The 17,628-nt window shown below is 33.8% G+C and overlaps 1 protein-coding gene across 2 annotated transcripts; it reads left to right on the top strand.

The window, feature by feature from the left end:
• Positions 1–1,203: 1,203 nt before the first annotated feature.
• Positions 1,204–17,564, top strand: LOC132275941 (diacylglycerol O-acyltransferase 1). 2 transcript variants are annotated; one of them, XM_059777153.1, is made up of 17 exons: positions 1,204–1,949; positions 6,193–6,273; positions 6,491–6,564; positions 6,769–6,844; positions 8,345–8,412; positions 8,771–8,894; positions 9,311–9,409; positions 10,571–10,672; positions 10,774–10,910; positions 12,160–12,241; positions 12,364–12,384; positions 12,740–12,802; positions 13,950–13,997; positions 14,303–14,378; positions 15,865–15,927; positions 16,192–16,245; positions 17,078–17,564. In XM_059777153.1, exons 1-16 carry the CDS (start codon positions 1,569–1,571, stop codon positions 16,227–16,229), a joined length of 1,533 nt encoding a protein of 510 aa, XP_059633136.1. In that variant the 5' UTR covers positions 1,204–1,568; the 3' UTR covers positions 16,230–16,245; positions 17,078–17,564. The 2 variants fall into 2 exon arrangements, with proteins under 2 accessions (XP_059633136.1, XP_059633135.1); XM_059777152.1 differs by lacking the exon at positions 14,303–14,378 and having other exon boundaries at positions 1,207–1,949.
• Positions 17,565–17,628: the final 64 nt, after the last annotated feature.

Genomic DNA, 17,628 nt, shown 5'->3' with positions numbered 1-17,628 from the left:
ATAAAAATTTCTATATAAGAAAAGAAACAAAGCCATTGAGAATTTGTAAACTCACTTGGCCGGTTTCAAATATATTTGTTAACATAATAATAATAACAATAAATGGTAAAACTTACTTTGACAAAAATAGAGAGAAGAAAAAAAGAATACAAGCATACAACTAATTCATTGACTCCACATTTTATAAATGGGTTTACTTCAATCCAGATTTTGAACCAACCAAGCATAGTTAGGTTGAACATCTGACAAGATTTTGAAGACTTATTTTAATTTAAGAAGTATTGAATATGGTAGTTATGGAATTTAATTTATGTGAGAAGAGTATACGAAATCTAATATTAAACTATGGAATTGTCACATCACTCACATAACTCACGTAAAGGTATAAATAATTCAGACTATTGAATTTGACTATTCAATTTTAAAATTATTTTCTTTTATTTTTAAACCCTAATTAAGTTGAAATAATTTTGTAATTTTATATATTAATTGTTTAATTTTTGGAATATTCTCTTTCACGGTAGTTGTTTCTAGGCTTGATCATGGATCGGATTGGATCAGTTTGATTTGGGGTAAAGTTTAATCCAATCCGGTCTCCATGAATTGGTGAAATTTGAAACCGAACCGATCAGTAAGGACCTTCAAAACGAACTAAACTGTGAAATAACGGATCGAATTAGTTCAGTTTTCACGGATTGAGCTTTTCAAACAGCCCAATATTATTACACTTTATGACTCATTAAAATATCAAATTAGTAATTAAAAATCTCTAATTAACTTTTTTACGTATATCACCAAAAGCTTAAATTACCTAATAACAAACATATATCACCAAAAACTTAAATTATCTAATAACAAAATAAAGTTATAAATCATCCAAAAGTGAAAAGTCTTGAATAATAATAATAATAAAAGTAAAATAAAAATACAGTAAGTATATTGTATGTGTATATATATATATATATATTAATATATAATTAAGATAACGGATCGGTTGGGTTAATAGATTGAATTAATTTTTTCATGGCCCAATTCGTTAACTGAATCACGAATTATTATTTTTTTAAACCATCACCGAACCATGATATATAAAAATCGAATTAAATCATACGGATCAGATTGTTCGGATCAAATTGACGAATTATTTACCCGAGTGGAGGTACACTTGAAGAGTACCCTAACCCTTTTCCCAAACCGCCTATCATCATTCAGCTCTGTTGGCAACGTCTGCTCAGTCGACACCTTCAGAAACTTCCAAGCGCCTCTCTTACAATTTTGAAAGGTTTTATGTCGCTTCAATTCAGAGCATACCGCTTCTATCAACATTTTCTCTGTTCCCATTCTGTGTGAGAAATTCACACACACACCCGCATATAAATACAGATGTATATAGGACACACTATACAATAATAATACATATATACATAAACAAACCGCCTAATCTCTCCACAGAACATCACCGCTTCTCCAAATATCGTCTTTCTTTATTCGAATCGTTATCATCCTGTTTCAGACACTCTGCGATTCTCTCGTTAGAATTCCATCTCTACAACTTTTTCTGTCTATTAATGGCGATCTTGGACTCGCCGGAGAGTACAGGCACCAGTACATCGATCGCTCAAGACGACTCGGATCTCAACCTCTCTGTTAGGAGGAGGCCGAGCGTGAGCACTGTGAGGGCGGAGTCCGATTCGACCTCGGAGACGAACTCGTTCGAAGCTGAGAGTTCCACTAAAGATTTCGAGAACGGTCAGAATCAGATCGCGGACGGTGGAGGTCCGGTGGAATCGGCGAATGAGTTGTGCAATGGGAAGGACGGTGGTGACAAGGTCGGAAATGGCGAGAATCGAGGAACGGACTTTTTGGCTAAATTGGCGTATCGGCCTTCGGTTCCGGCTCATCGGAGAATAAAGGAGAGTCCTCTCAGTTCTGACGCAATATTCAAACAGGTTTATCTATATTACTTTGTGTGTATAATTGTTTCTTTTTGCTGATTGTGATTTAGAAATTTAGAATTCTGTTTTTTTGGCTCTAGGTTCTTTTGTCGTTTTTAATTCATGTTTTATGGGGTAAACTACATGCAGTTACAACTCACTGAATGTTGACACTTGTTTTAAGCAGCACATGCAAGTTTGTAGTCATTTAAAAGTATTTAGTTTCTGGCTTGGTATCGATATAGTTTATAGTTATATTGCGTAAGAAGTTTAATGTTGAGTGCCAAAGATTAAGTTTCTCTGTGTATCCATCTAATGTATTGGTTTTTAATTTTTGCTTCAAGGTCTATTGTAACATTCTATTGTTCATTAGTTTCATTGTATTCATATGATGTTAAAACAAGAGGCAGTCCAAGGGTGTACCTTATTTTTTCATTGATGATACCATAGTATGTTTTAATTTTAAGTTAAAACCATGGAAAAATAAGTATGGTGAATACTACTGCTGGACTTTTTAAGTAGGATCTTTTAGGTTATTAGTATTTAGTATTGTCAAATTCCTTAACAAAAGACAGTTTGTATTTAGTTTTAACTTCGGTTATTTTCAAATTAGTTTAGTTTGGTCTAGAATTTAGATTATACCAATGGATATGGATTTGAATACTATGAGATGAAGACCAAGTAGATGAAGATAGTGCAAAAAGGTTTTATTGTCTCATGAATCACATACTCACCAAATTAGGGTTTTATTTCATGCATTCACGTAATGTAATGGGTTGACAATATAGAAATTGATATCATATAAATGGTCTGGAAAAGGTGAGGTTGGTTTGAGAATTAATCACTCTAAATCTAGACAATAGCACATTATCCCGATTATTTCTTTATTTTCACTATGAATGTATGTACTTCTTTCTCCATAAATATATATTACTGGTAATTCTAGATAAAAATTTAAGTTTCACAAATTGTTATTAGAGCAGCACAATTAGATACAAGCTTTTCAGTAATACGCGGCGGCAAGAAAAGGTTTGAATATTGATATTGAGATGAAGAGATTCAACAAACATAGCATTTTTTTTTTCCTAATTAACAAACATAGCATTTCATCCTGTAAAGTCCATGGACAATTTGTAGGGTGTTGAGGGGTAAAAAATATCTGTGGACCTAACCATTACATTATTGTTTGGGCCCTTTAGGGGAAAAAATGATCTCAATATTCCAGTCTACGTCAGGAGAGTAAAAATTTATTAACTAAGATTTATGTAGGAAGTAGAAAAAGTAACCTAACATGCTTTTTGTTGAACGGGTAGACTAGGTGATTAGATTTATGAGTGACTTCCAGCCCTTTCTTGAATATGAGGTAGTGTTAAATTATTCCATTCTTGAATAGTTTTGAACATTATTAGAAGGTCTAAAGTTGGTTAAATAATTGACAGAAAAACTGTACAGGAGGAACAATTGTCTGGGTTACAAGTGGAAGAAGGTTTTCTTCTCATGTGTCTTAAAAGATTATTGCGTTGCGCATTGTAGCTGCTTATCGGAGACTCGGTCAAGGTTCTGGAAGATTTAAAATGGCTTGGTTGGCTTCAAATTTCGAAGATAAAAGTTAAATTGAACTCATATAATTTCTTAAAAGGAAGGATTGTAGGCTTTGTAGCTCATTCTTTGGAAGAAGTCAGGTGTCTTAAACAAGCAAGGCAGAGTTAAAGCTCTCTCACAAGCTCAGCTTGCATGTATAAAATTTGACGTTGTACTTGGTCATTTAGTTCGATCTTTATTATGGTATAGATGTCTGGTCAGGTAATCATCTCTCCCCCCCCAAACATCAACAACACACACACATTTAACTTTTTCGGGAAGATCCAGGTTTCTGTCACTCATTAAAAACTATTCCTTTTGGTCCCTTTATGGTCCTTGCCTGACTGATGGCCATTCTTTATCAAGCAAATAATGGCTGCCTCCTTTGCTAGTTACCAGTACCACTTAGCAATACACAAAGAAGGGAGTTATTACTAGAATCTATTGATTGCGAAGGTGAATATTGCGAGAGGAGTGAGGACAACAAAGCTACACTTCCATGGAATCCCTTCAATCATGTATATTAGTTTATTATGAATTCTTCTCCTGGGAAGGATATTCTCGCTTGATGTGAGGTTTTTTTGAGTACACAAAACAGACAAGTTATTTACTTAGGTCTTGATCCAAACAGTGCAGCATAGAAGGTATGCTAAAACCTATCACTTGAATGAGCTCAGTGGCTGAGTTGACAAAAATTATTGTGCTTGTGGATGCATTAGACTTGATTAGTTTATGCTTATGATAACTGGTGGAATATTGATGTTAGTCATGAAAAAGAGAGAGGAAAGGAATTTTTTTACAAGTTGTTGGTTTAAGTAGCGTAGTAAACTAATTGGTCTATATACAAGTCATGCGTTCCATGCCACTTCAATTAGAATGGGAAGCAAAAGTAGGAAAAAGCGCAGGGATTACAGTTTGCAATATAGCTATTAGGGTAATAAAGATGTAGGCCCAATATACTGCTAAATATATAGGTCATGTTAAGGTTTAAAGGCTGAATCAATTTAACCCAAATTGAACTCTTTAGTATTTATGTCATGTTAACGTGAATACAGCAAAATAAAAGATACATAGCGAAAAAAAATAGGGGTGCATTGACAAGAGTTTATGTATATTGTTCCTTATTTTGATTTGAAGATCAGGAATTAATGGCTCAATGAATAAATAGTCTGAGGGGGTTTTCCAACCAGTTGTAGTTTATTGGGTTTGTAGTAGACTGGTCTAACCAAGAAGAGTTGTATATTAAATGGGTTACGCGATGTTTTCTTCTCACCTTTTTAACAAATAGATCGTGTTAGATTTGAATATATTCACTTGATCAGTATTCAGTAGACAGGTCATATTTAGTTTGACCTCTTTAATTGAATAAGCTTATCTCTGCATGACACGAATAATCTGATACTCCTAATGGCAATTGGAAATCGGAAATGCTGGAACCAAATATGAAATGATAAACTTTGGAAAAAAATGGCCATTGGAAATTGTGAAGAGGGCAAATTATTTATATTCAATTAAGAAAGAGGAACCTTGGTAAAACAATTAGGTTAGCATATATAAGGTTATATGATGAATGGAGTTCACTTAGGAAATTACTATAAAAGCAGCATTGGAGAACCATCACATGACTTGGCCATTTGAATATGAATCTTTTGATTGGACTCCACGTGTATTACAGTATGAGTGCAATAAAGGTGTATTTGAATTTCTGCTTACTGTTTTCAGAAGTAGAAAGAAAATCACCCCCTTTGTTAAAGTGGCTGCATCGTTGTGAACAATTTGCATACTTGGAGCTTGGAAGCCCATTGTCATTCATGTATTCATCATTCTCACGATCTTTCTGACATTGTTTGAAAACCATAAAGAGCCACATGCATGTTCTTTTATGTAGGAATATACGATTGACAAGAGTCTCTTAGAAGTTGGTCAAGTACTCAGCCCAACAAGGCTGAGGTCCCGAGTACGATTTTACTCCCTTGAGGCCAATCTTGCAGGAATTCTCCCTAGATTAATATTTCCACGCAGATTGGAGCCTGCCATGTATAAAGAAAATGGTTTGACAAGAGTAGTAATATTTCCTCATCTTCAGTTTTATCGTCACCATATATCTTTTTGCATTCTACCGTTTTCTTAAGTGGCCTTATGAAGCTTCTTTATTAATCAATGCATTTGGTTTTCTTGTATATCTAGCTAAAGCCTTGGGCCAATTTTTAATTTTGAAAGAATTGACAGTCCTATTTTTTTTTGGTAGGTTTGACAGTTCTATTTTTACTGTATTTAGAAAAATCTGGGAGAAATGCAGGCTTGTGCATTTCTTTTTCTTTTTTCTTTATTTAATTTTTTATAGATCATTTACTATGGCTTGTAGTCTTGGAGATGTAACACAGATGACGACATCAAATAATAGCAAACGTTGAAGATGGATAACTTTTGGTTGTTTTCTGATACCATTTACATGCTTTATAATGCCTTGCAAGCATCAAAATGAGCTTAGAACTTGATGCGATCCTAGATAAATTAAGCAGTAAGCAGCATTATATGGATATGTTTAACACACTTCACATTACCCTGAATGCATCAAGTGAAAGCTGTGTTTTATGCAAATTTTCAACTTAATTTCTTGTTTGAAATGGGTCATATTAAAACAGTATGCTAACTTCTATTTGACATCATATGACAGAGCCATGCGGGTCTATTCAACCTCTGTATAGTTGTACTTGTTGCTGTAAACAGCAGACTTATCATTGAGAATCTAATGAAGGTTTGCTTCTTGCTCTAATTTCATGCAGATTCACGTTGTCATTTCATTTAAACATTTCTAGTGCGCATGACTACATTTGCATTTCTTATTACATCTTGGTACTAGTTCTTTCTGTTCTCAGTTACCGTTACATAGGCTTGTAAGATCTCAAATATTTTATAAAGGAAATTTCCAGGCGCTACAATTGTAGATGACACACTGTTGAATACTTTTGCAGTATGGCTGGTTAATTCAGACTGGTTTTTGGTTTAGTTCGAGATCGTTGAGGGATTGGCCCCTTCTAATGTGCTGGTAAGATTTCCTGATATTTTTTAATATATATTTTCTATTAGAAAAGGTTAGACTTCTTGATGCATGCTGCTTACATTATAAAACTCTATCTCTCTCTTACTTGTCAAAAAAAAAAAAAAACTCTATATCTCTCTCTTAGGGTAATGATCTAGTTCAACTTTTATTTTACGCCGAATATCTTTTATCTTCTGGTTTTAAATGCAGTCTTACGCTTCCGGTTTTCCCTTTTGCTGCTTTTGTTGTTGAAAAGTTGGTGCAACAGAAGTGTATATCTGAACCAGTAAGTAATCCAAATAAAACTCTTGTATTTGCTCCTTATTCATTGACAGAATCTATTTTATATATGTGATGGATTTGCCACTTCTCTTAATCTGGTTTTGATAATGTCAGCATTCCCTTTCATGTAATAGTAACTGCTATACGTCATACTTTTATGGAAAAATCCCTGCACAAAGTATACATATATAAAAAAAAATGGGGGGCTTGTTAAAACTTATAAATGGCTACACTTTCTCCATTCTCCCAGACCTTCCTAAGTATAGATCCATCCTTGATTAGTGATAATCAAAGTTCACATATTCTCCAGTGATTCTGTCTCATTGAGAGCATTGGTAGATATATAAAGGGAAACAAATTTATAGCTGTAGTCTGAGGTTGATGAAGTCATTGAGGGATAGAAGTCATTATGGTATTCAAACTATTGGTCTAATGTTTACCTATCACTTTTCATTGTCCACCAATAATGTATTTAGACCTGGATCTTTCATCGAACTGGAAAGGGACAGGGTTAAGGGTCTGTGGTTCAACCGTTGGGTTAGCCGAAGAACCATGATGTTGCAAGTATATGAATAGATTTTCCCCTCTCCCCCTCCTATGATATGAAAACATATACAGTCGATTCTAATATGTTTTATTTCCTAGAAAGATATCTTTTTCTTTTATTGTACAACACTAAAACCCAATTAAATCCAGGGAAAAAAATGGAACAACAAATTAATGTTGTCATGGATTATGAACGGTAGAAAGACTATGTACCTTTTTTATGGTTGTGTGGTAGGATGGACAGTACTTTTTTGGTAGATTTAGCAGGTGGACGCAAAATCAAGGAGTGCGAGTAGAAAGTACAAATAACAAAGCTTGACATGTGAATTTCTGAACAGAGTAGGTTTTTTTTTTTCCCCCCTTTGCATGCAAGCATAGGTCATGTTAAATTGAAGATTTTTTATTAATTATTTTATTTTGTTCTATTTTTATTATTACTATTTCTTTTTATTGGTATCATTAGAAAGTTATTCATAGCGAGCCTTCTCATTCGGTCGTTGCATAAGTTTCTTACGAGAAGTGTTGTAGTCAAAATGGATCAAGTGTGGTACCTTGCATGGGAGTGGTAGTTCATGGTATGATCATATGAGCTATTTTTTCCAGTTTCAATGAGAACGCGTGCAAATAAACGTTTGTTGGATTATATTTAGAATCTTATTGTGAATTAAAAAGGCTACAAATACCTACTTATGCCTCTGTAACTGTAGCTTTTTTAATTTTTTATCATCAACTTAATTTAGCTTTGGAGATTAGTATTACCTTGGCAGAGGGTACTTCGGATTTTGGATTCTGAACCCTGTGTACAATTGCGGTTTCTATGATTGTTTATTATGGCATATTAATTTTTACTCCCATGACAATAGGTTAATAGTTTCTTTTTTTTTTTGATAAGTACAATAAGTTAATAGTTTCTTGCCTTGAAACCCTATAAAAGTTCATCTTTAATCTAATCTTGCAGGTTGTTGTCGGTCTTCACATATTAATAACTACTGCAGCAGTGTTGTTTCCAGTTTTAATGATTCTCAGGTTAGTTTTTCCAATTTTTTCATTGTGAATTTTTCATCATAAGTGTGATTATATTTTCACTTTTCACTAAGAGAAAAAGGAAATATTTTTTAGTCAGGGATCTGTTGCATTTGGGATAAATAGAAAATGTAAAGAAACCAAGTAATTAGCTTGATACCCAGCTTTATTGTGACCCAAAATGTTTTAAAGTAATTTTTAGTCGAGAACACTGATAAAGATATGCTAATCAAATTAAGTAACGAGATGGGGAATTTGTCAAAAAATATGAAATTATAAGAATTATATATTGGAGTGATGGGTGAAACTTGTACGTTTCCAAATAATACGATTCAAAGTTCACTCACTTGAAATTGTGCAGGTTTGATTCTGCCGTTCTATCTGGCGTCACATTAATGCTCTTTGCTTGTATTGTGTGGTTAAAGTTGGTGTCTTATGCACATACAAATTATGATATGAGAGCACTTGCGAAGTCACTGGATAAGGTAATCATGCGAAGTCTTACCCTTTATATTACAGCTATAAAGGAAAAGTTGGCAGTGATACTCAGTTAATTATATAATGGGAATAATATGTCTGATTCTTGTTAGTGGTGAAGTTGAAGTTTTGTAAGTGTACTGGACCTTGTGCAATGTTTGAATATCTCAACTTTTGTTCATTTATTTGAGTGTTTCTTTGCACTATTTTTTATCCTTAAGGTTGTCCCTTACTGATCTTTTTCTTTTTTTCTTTTCTTTTCTAGGATTGGTTGGATCTCCTTTCCACCAACCTCAATAATTCATTTTCTTCTACAATCTGTTTTCTTTTTCCATTTCGAAGTTTCTGCCTTAATTTGATTGATGGGATGATGTGTAAATGATTATTATATCCTTATTTGATTATATTTTTGTTGCGATGTTAGGGTGAAGTCTTGTCTATTTCATCGAACATTGATTGCTCTTTCAATGTTAGCTTCGAGAGTTTGGTATACTTCATGGTTGCTCCCACACTATGTTACCAGGTATGCACACTCCAATATTCCACAAATTATAACACTTGAGAAAAAATTTATGCATTCGTGAATGTTTATAATTCATAGAGACATTGTTAGAGGTTGATTAACTTTCTGTTCAAAGGTTCACGAGAATCATGTATATGTTGCAGCAAGTCTGAAAATTCTTATGAAAGAAAGTTAGCGATGATTCAGCTACTTGAGATTACAAAAAATAAGTGTCAATGCATCATTATTGATAAATTGCAGATATCCTGTGAAAGAGTATTGGTAATAATATTTAACAGATGCCTCTCTGATCTCTAAAGAACGTTGCCCTTCCTTGCAAATAGATTTTGTATACTGGGAATAATAAAATTTCTATATATATATATATTTTTTATTTTTGGAATTACAAAACCCAACCTCTTCCACCTGCTATTTTTTTGGCTTCTACTCCTTATGTTTAACCTAGGAGCTTCGTAATCTTCTTACTTTCCAATGAGAACTTTCAACTTTCCTTATTGAAAAATTGTGGACCACTGGACCTCGCTAGCATCTCTTACCATGGCTTTAACACCCTTACACAATGACCGAGTTCGAGTTTCTTTAGTTATTGATCCTTTTCCTTTTGATTCTTCAAGGATCTGTTTTGATATTATTCTAGTTCCTAAACTTCCTATTCTTCAATTACGTTAGTTTCATCTTCTATGTTGCTGCTTCTAATATATTATTACTAATAATTCTATTTTCTTCTTTTTAAATTCCGTCATCTAGTCCTTGGGTTTTTAGTCTCCTTTCTCTAAAGTGTAGAGTTACTAGTTTGGCATCTTCTTTGGAACTTTAGGAGGTTTCATGTGCATCTGTGGCCACCCGAGAGGTTGGACTGTTTTCTACATGTTTTAACCGTGTTCTGGTTTGATTACTTGTTTGTAAATGATTAGTTGTATCATTGTACCTGGAGCTGTATTTTGGTTGAACTTTATTTCTCAATTTTAGTAGTGTGGCTTTTTACCTCTTCCATGTCTACAAACTCTGTGTGTGTGTGTGTGTGGTTAGAGCTCAATATATTTCTTAATATTTGCTTTTTATGTGTCCTTATATTTTATACTGAGTATTTGATTCCATTGCGCTTGTCTCCTAGTCATTGAATTTTCTACGTTGTCTTAATATTGAGACTTCCTTTTGTAGCCAAGCTATCCCCGTACTTCATGTGTTAGAAAAGGTTGGGTGGCTCGTCAACTCGTCAAGTTGGTAATATTTACAGGTGTAATGGGATTTATTGTTGAACAGGTAAGTTCCTTTTCATATTATAAAATTGGCATACAATTTGTTTATTTTTTAGACAATTGACAGGTATAATCTAACATGGTTTAGATGGTATCATCATGCAGTACATTAATCCAATTGTAAAGAATTCACAACATCCACTGAAAGGGAACCTTTTATATGCTATTGAGAGGGTTTTGAAGCTTTCTGTTCCAAATTTATATGTCTGGCTTTGCATGTTCTACTGCTTTTTCCATCTTTGGTATGTCGCTTTTCTTGATTTAGTGAAATACAATTTTCTTTTTTTCTGGATTTGTTTTTATCTCTCTGTTGTCTAGAATTTCTTCTAAATTAACAGAGTAAAATCGTAAAAATTGTCAAAGCAGTTGTGTCATGACTATACATCCGATATGTTAATCACTTTGTGGTGGAAACTTGTTCCATTTAGCAACCATTGTTATGGGTGTCAATATATTTTCATTTATATTGGGCTTGTCAATCTAAATATATTAAAACATGGAACTAGTCCAAATATGGGAATTAGTATATCTACAAAAAGAAGTGATGAATAGTTTCCGATTGCTGATTCATCATGAAGAAATACTAAAGGTCAACAATTTTCTAATATCAGTGCTTGATCTTCCATGAGAGAGAGAGAGAGAGGAAATTGTTGTGCACAAACCACAAGAATATATTGCTGTGCACATACACAGGAAACTGCGCAGATCCCAAAAGTGCATAATTTCAACTCCAAAAATGACTTCTCAAGTCGTGGAATGCATTTGTTAATTACCTAAACCAGTAGGTCCTTGAGCGGATCCCACGTTACCCCCAAGATGTTGGTCTCTAACTAGATAAGTAAATGCTTGAGCTCGAGGTAGCAAGAAATGATGCAAGACAAATGCTTAAACAAAAAAAAAAAAAAAAAAATTGGGGAGTTTTGTAGTGAATGGAATTAAGAATCGGTCCACATTTTCATTTTTACTCCATTCAATAACCACCTTTATTTGGAAGTTTTTCACCTTTGATCTGCTAGGGTTCTTCCCTGGAGCTTAATCATATGCCAGGAATCAGATTTGAACTGGTGGCATGAGGATTTATGTGTTCCAAGGGCTAGCCCAGTGCACGAGGCTCTTGCTATTGTGGGTCTGAGGAGGGTAAGATGTACACAGGCTACCTCAACATGGAGAGACGTTGTTTCTTGTTTCAAACTAGTGACCTTTAGGTCACAATGGAACAACCTTACCTCATTGAATGTGTGGCCCTTGGTCATGTTGAAAGGCCAAATAATTGTGCAAAGGCTCTGTTGAAAATTTGAATAGAATATTTATAGATGTTACTCTTTGTTAGAGAATTTTCTTAGGTACGATATAAATGATAAGGCTTCCATTATCCATATCTATATGATGCTTGCCTGTTTAAACAAAATCAAGGTTTTATCAACTATATTGACTTCTGTTGTTTTATTACAACGCTCTGGTCTTACTTGCATTTCGGTTTTACAAGCATAGGTTAAATATACTAGCTGAACTTCTTTGTTTCGGTGATCGTGAGTTCTACAAAGATTGGTGGAATGCAAAAACAGTAGAGGAGGTATACTTTATATGCTGTGAGACGCTTATGTTTTTATGTTGTCCAACCATTCATTCTTAATCGGACTTATGGATTATCTGTGGTTGTTGCATGTATTGCCTGGTTTGGCTGGCCGTCATCAGTATTGGAGAATGTGGAATATGGTATATCCTTCGACCCAAATTTTGCTTTCCTTTGCGACTGTCTATGTTGCATGTGTTGGTTTTGTAGTTCGGTGACGAATGAAGATTATAGGATTTGGATTATATGAAAATGATGAACCACAACTCTCTCTCTCTCTCCCTCTCTCTTTCTCTCTCTCTCTCTCACACACACAGAGACATTGTATGTAAAATGAGCTTTTCTAAGATTGTCCTTTTGTATCCAGTAATAATGTGGCTGAAATTATGATTGTACTTCAAATTTTAAATCCCACTTCTGAAAATTAGTAGAAAAAAGAGAGGAGAGAATTGGTTTATCTTCAAGTGCATTACTAATTAGAATTATTATTGATTACAGCCTGTTCATAAATGGATGGTCCGCCATATTTATTTTCCGTGTTTACGACACGGCATACCTAAGGTAATTGACATCTCTTCTCAGAATTCTAGCAGTCAATGATCATCCTTGCTTTTTATTTGATAATATTTCAATTATGCAGCTAGTGCAAATTGATTTTGCAAGTTTACTATTGTTATTGGTCAAAATAATAGAAAGTTACAAAAAGTAGAACATCTAGTTTCAACTTGTTTGCTGGTTTTCTTCAAACTTAATGATGTGATAGAGTTAGAATCACACATCAATGAATTTTTTTAGAGTTATTTTTCCTTGTACCTTATATGTTGACGCCCACTCATGCCACTCATGCTCATTTGAGCATGCTTCTCAGGTGTGATAAGGAATCGTAGTAAGTCTTTCAATCAGATTCATAATTGAATGTATTGCTTATCTTATAGGAAACTCACACAGTTTATATCACTCTTATCTGGAATGAACCTTACTACTCTTTATTAGCAATTGAAAGGGAAAAATTAGGATAAATGGCTAATGAAGTGGACAAATTACACCTGGAAAATCAATAATCATAGATAAATTGTAGAGCTGCTTTGAAGTTTTCTAAACAACAAAAACCCTTTGATGAAACTCAGGAATAAAAAGATTTGGCATGAAGTAGAAAATGGCGAAAGATAAGGACGAATTACCCCTAAAATATCTCAATGATTATATGTGGATCTAAATTGAAGTTTCCTAAAATGAACACAACCCTGGAATGGAGGTACTGTGATTTGAAAGTAGCCTCTTTGGCCCTGGTTGTGCACATTTATCATATGTGTTACCTTTTTTTTTTTTGGTTATTATTAATATTTATCATGTGATCCTTTTATATTCTATTATATCTTTCTTTTTTCAATTTGTTCTCTAAGCATACATATTTTGAACTGATTAAGATAATCTACAGTTGTCGTATCATTGATCAGGAAATTAACATACAGATGTTAAATTTATGACTGAACAAACCACCAAAGCGGATAAGTTACTTGTTTGTTGTAACTCATGAGCCTTCTATATGCAAAGTATAACTTTAGAGAAGAAAAAAAAAAAAAAATCTGTCTGTATTCTGATTCAATCAATTCTTTGTATGAAATTGGTGTTAGGTCCTTGTTTGCAGTTTTTGTGAAGTTTTGACTTTTGTTTATTTATATATTTATACGGTTTACTGTTGATTCAGGGAATTGCTGTTTTAATTGCCTTTCTTGTGTCTGCCATTTTTCACGAGGTATGATTTCATCTATCTTATGTATATGAGGTAAAAATTTCATATTATGCAACAAATAGAGTTATGTTTTACTATGTTACCTGGACCTGCGTACATGTGTCGGGTACATGTATGTATCCACGCGTCAATGTGGCAAATTCTCAAATAGGACACATGGGCACCACTAAATATTCATATTGTTTAATATTTTCATTTTATTTTCAAGATTAAATAATGTCTTTATATAACATAGTGTCTAATGTGAGTATTTCACTCGTTTTGAAGCAATAATATAATAAAATTGAATTATTGGTTATGTTTTTTAGGTGCATGTCCAACCAAAAGTGTCGGACGCATATCCCATACCCATACCCATGTTCAAGTATTGTGTGTACGACACAGGTACTTCACGTACTTTGAAGAGTCCATGTAACATAGATGTTCAAGCAACTCATAAGTATCACAGCTACATCGTATACTTGTAGGCGATTGGATCACAATAACTTAATACGAAATATGCCGCAGAGTACTCACTGTAGATTTTGTATTAGCTTAGTTAGCCTTTGATTGATCAGTGCTCACTGTGCAAAATCTTCAAATTCTGATGGATACAGTTGAGTTTCATGAAATCCAGCAGTCACAATATAATATCCATTTGGGAAAATTTATAGTAGAAAATTAGAAATGTTGATTTCTCTAATTTTATACTTTTATCTTCAGTCCTCAATGCATTCAACATAATTACCATTATTAAAACGCGAGCTGTATCAATGTATAAGAACATTGTGAAGTCAAACCAGCTCTTTACTTTCATTATATCAATCTCAAACTACAATTATTTTTTACCTTCTCTTTTCATCCCCCCCTCCCGGTTGATATGTCTTTGTAAACTGAGGGTTAATTCGCCAAGCATTAGTGATTGTTAACGAGATAATAAATGTAAGTCTAATAAATGCGTGTTCTTAAAAGATATTTTAAACACGCGTTTTGTTAAGTTTGTTGTAATATTTAATTAAGTTATTAATGATTATTGTAATCTCAATCTAATTATTATCAAATGTTTTTCTTTGCTCGTGAGCATTTGGCATTTCTTTCTTCATATCTTGTACTTGTATGTGACATACCATCTATCACAGTCTCCTAAAGTTCCAATAAAGGAAATTTGGATCTTGCTGTTAAGGTTCTCAGTTTTCTGAAATTACTTTGGTACATTGTATCAAAATTTTGTTTTCTGTGTCAGTATCATTGTTTTTTTTTAGATCTTGACATGATGGTTGCTATCAATATCTTCTCTTTCACTGATCAAGGTAGCGACGAATCTTGAACAGCATTGTAGCATTAAAAATATATAAAAAAATAGAAACAACAATTCGTTATAACTGGCAATTCAACAACTGGGTGTTGTCTGTCCTCTGCACTGCAAACACATCCTGGATATCTGGAGTGATCTTGATGGTTTTTTGAGGTCACAGCAAATACATGAGGAGCCCATCTATAAGAGTTTCTAACCTGTACTGGTGCTTATGGCAGCAGTTCCAATGCTAATTCCTTTTACAATCTCTGATGGCTCTTTGCTTAGTCATTTAAATAACTTAATTGACCAGAAGAAACGGGATATTGATGATACTTGGTATTTGTTCTGTTACCATCCCATAGTAGAAAGATCCAAAAGATGTATAAAATGAATTCATAACTATATCCCTGCACTGTGTCTATTCAAGCTGAGGCTATAAACAAAGGCACTTTAAGTTCAGAGTGAATTTTTCTTAGTTGTTACACCTATCTTGAGTAGATGAATAAATATTGTCCTTTATACCTTTGTAGTTATGTACATTAATTGCACATAGACCTTGATGTTTAAGTGTTGCTTTTGGTACACTTTCTGCAGCTATGTATTGCTGTTCCCTGCCACATATTCAAGTTTTGGGCTTTTTTTGGAATTATGTTTCAGGTAATGTGCATCTGTTTTCTTATTTCAGTTTCATCTTCACCACCCTTGTATTAAGATGATAATAAAAAATAAAAAAGTAGTAGTTTTTCTTTATGAGCTTGTGACATATGAAAATTGTCATAACTACCTCTTTCATGGGATGTCACTACTTTTCTGTGTGCTATTCATTATAATCCATGAAAAAGTACAAAATGATGTTTATTAATTGTCGTTTGTACTCGGGTCTACATCAGTTTATGGGCATCGTTGTGTTTCTTGGATCAGGTACCTTTGGTCATGGTCACAAAGTACCTGCAAGATAAGTTCAGGAATTCAATGGTACGTCTTTCTTTCCAGCAATTTCCAGCAATTTCGGGGAAGCTTTTTTTAGCTTGTCCATTTTGTCAGCATGCGACTTCTGATCTTTCATGAATTTCAATTAAATTCTATATGAGACATAATAATGCATGTTGTGCTAAGAATCTGACTACCTGAGGCCTTAGAAACATGCTATTTGCAAAGTAGGGTACAGTATAATAACTGAACCCATGAGCTGTTCAGTTGCCGATATTATTTTTTTAACGACTGTACCTTAGCTGGGGAATAATTTTAGAATTACACCAACTGCGTCAATCTTTTCTGATCATAATGTGAGTGGGTATGAAATTTTCATCAGATTGAGCGAATATCATTTGTGTGCAGAAAAGTTGTCACTACTTTCTGATTATGATACGTCCAAATATATTAAGAGAGAGATCTGATAAAGAGCCTGGTCTGGATTGCCATACGATGCACTAGCTAGTTATATTCTGTTATTCTAGAAGAAATCTTGAGAAAGAATCCCTGTACTTTAAATTTTTATGTGAATGACCAGCTTGAGAACTTGTAGCTATTTCCTTGTCCAAGAATTTCCTCAAAGAAAACCGTAGTGCTTGCTTCTGCAATGAGACAGTTTTGTATAGGAGAGGAGAGGAGACTTGTACCGGAATTATGCGTACATTATTAGCTTTACTTCATCTTTTAATTTCTCTCCCCAAACTAATATTATTATTTTAACTTTTTGCTTTTCAATATGCACCGTTAGTTCCATCCATTGCTTATCGAATACTTATGATGCCATTGTTTAGTTTGGGAGCTATAAGTTAATTTTAATTTTTTTTTTTAAATGCAGGTGGGCAATATGATATTTTGGTGCTTTTTCAGCATTCTTGGTCAACCCATGTGCCTTCTACTTTACTACCACGACTTGATGAATAGAAAAGTGAATACCCAATGAACTTTCTTTCGGAACCATGTATAGCCCAATGACCGATAAAAGTCTGAAATTCAGGTTTCGCAGAAAGTTTGTGCATGATCTCTCATGCAGAACAGAACAAATTCGATTCGTTTGCTGTCTAACAGTGCTGCAATGGTTGTACTCACATTCATCCAAGCCATGCCTCTTCCCAAGATGTTTTCATCATGGTCCACCATTGCCTTCCCATGTCTGAATCTTTAGGTTTAATTAAGGTATGGGCAATTTTGTTTCAAGTATGATGCACTCGCAGTAACCTGTGGCACAATTGTACTCGAATTTTACTTTCATTGCTAATTAACAGTGAAAGATTGTATATGACTCTTTTATTCTATTTGTTATGATATTTAATTATTTTGTTTCAGTTGTTGCTTTCTGTAAATTCACGAGCCTGACATCTCGAATCTAGGCTTAGCATCCATTAACAA

The sequence above is a fragment of the Cornus florida genome, unplaced genomic scaffold (genome assembly GCF_030987335.1).
Source record: "Cornus florida cultivar Cherokee Brave unplaced genomic scaffold, ASM3098733v1 CherokeeBrave_3.0.0_Hap2_Chr10, whole genome shotgun sequence".
Classification (NCBI taxonomy): domain Eukaryota; kingdom Viridiplantae; phylum Streptophyta; class Magnoliopsida; order Cornales; family Cornaceae; genus Cornus; species Cornus florida.
This window is presented reverse-complemented; position numbering and strand designations above follow the sequence as displayed.

Excerpts from the sequence above, each read along its gene's own strand:
- LOC132275941 (XM_059777152.1), top strand. The coding sequence starts at position 1,569 with ATGGCGATCTTGGACTCGCCGGAGAGTACAGGCACCAGTACATCGATC. Across the intron at positions 9,410-10,570 it reads CTCCCACACTATGTTACCAG|CCAAGCTATCCCCGTACTTC; the intron begins GTATGCACACTC and ends TTCCTTTTGTAG. Across the intron at positions 10,673-10,773 it reads TGGGATTTATTGTTGAACAG|TACATTAATCCAATTGTAAA; the intron begins GTAAGTTCCTTT and ends ATCATCATGCAG.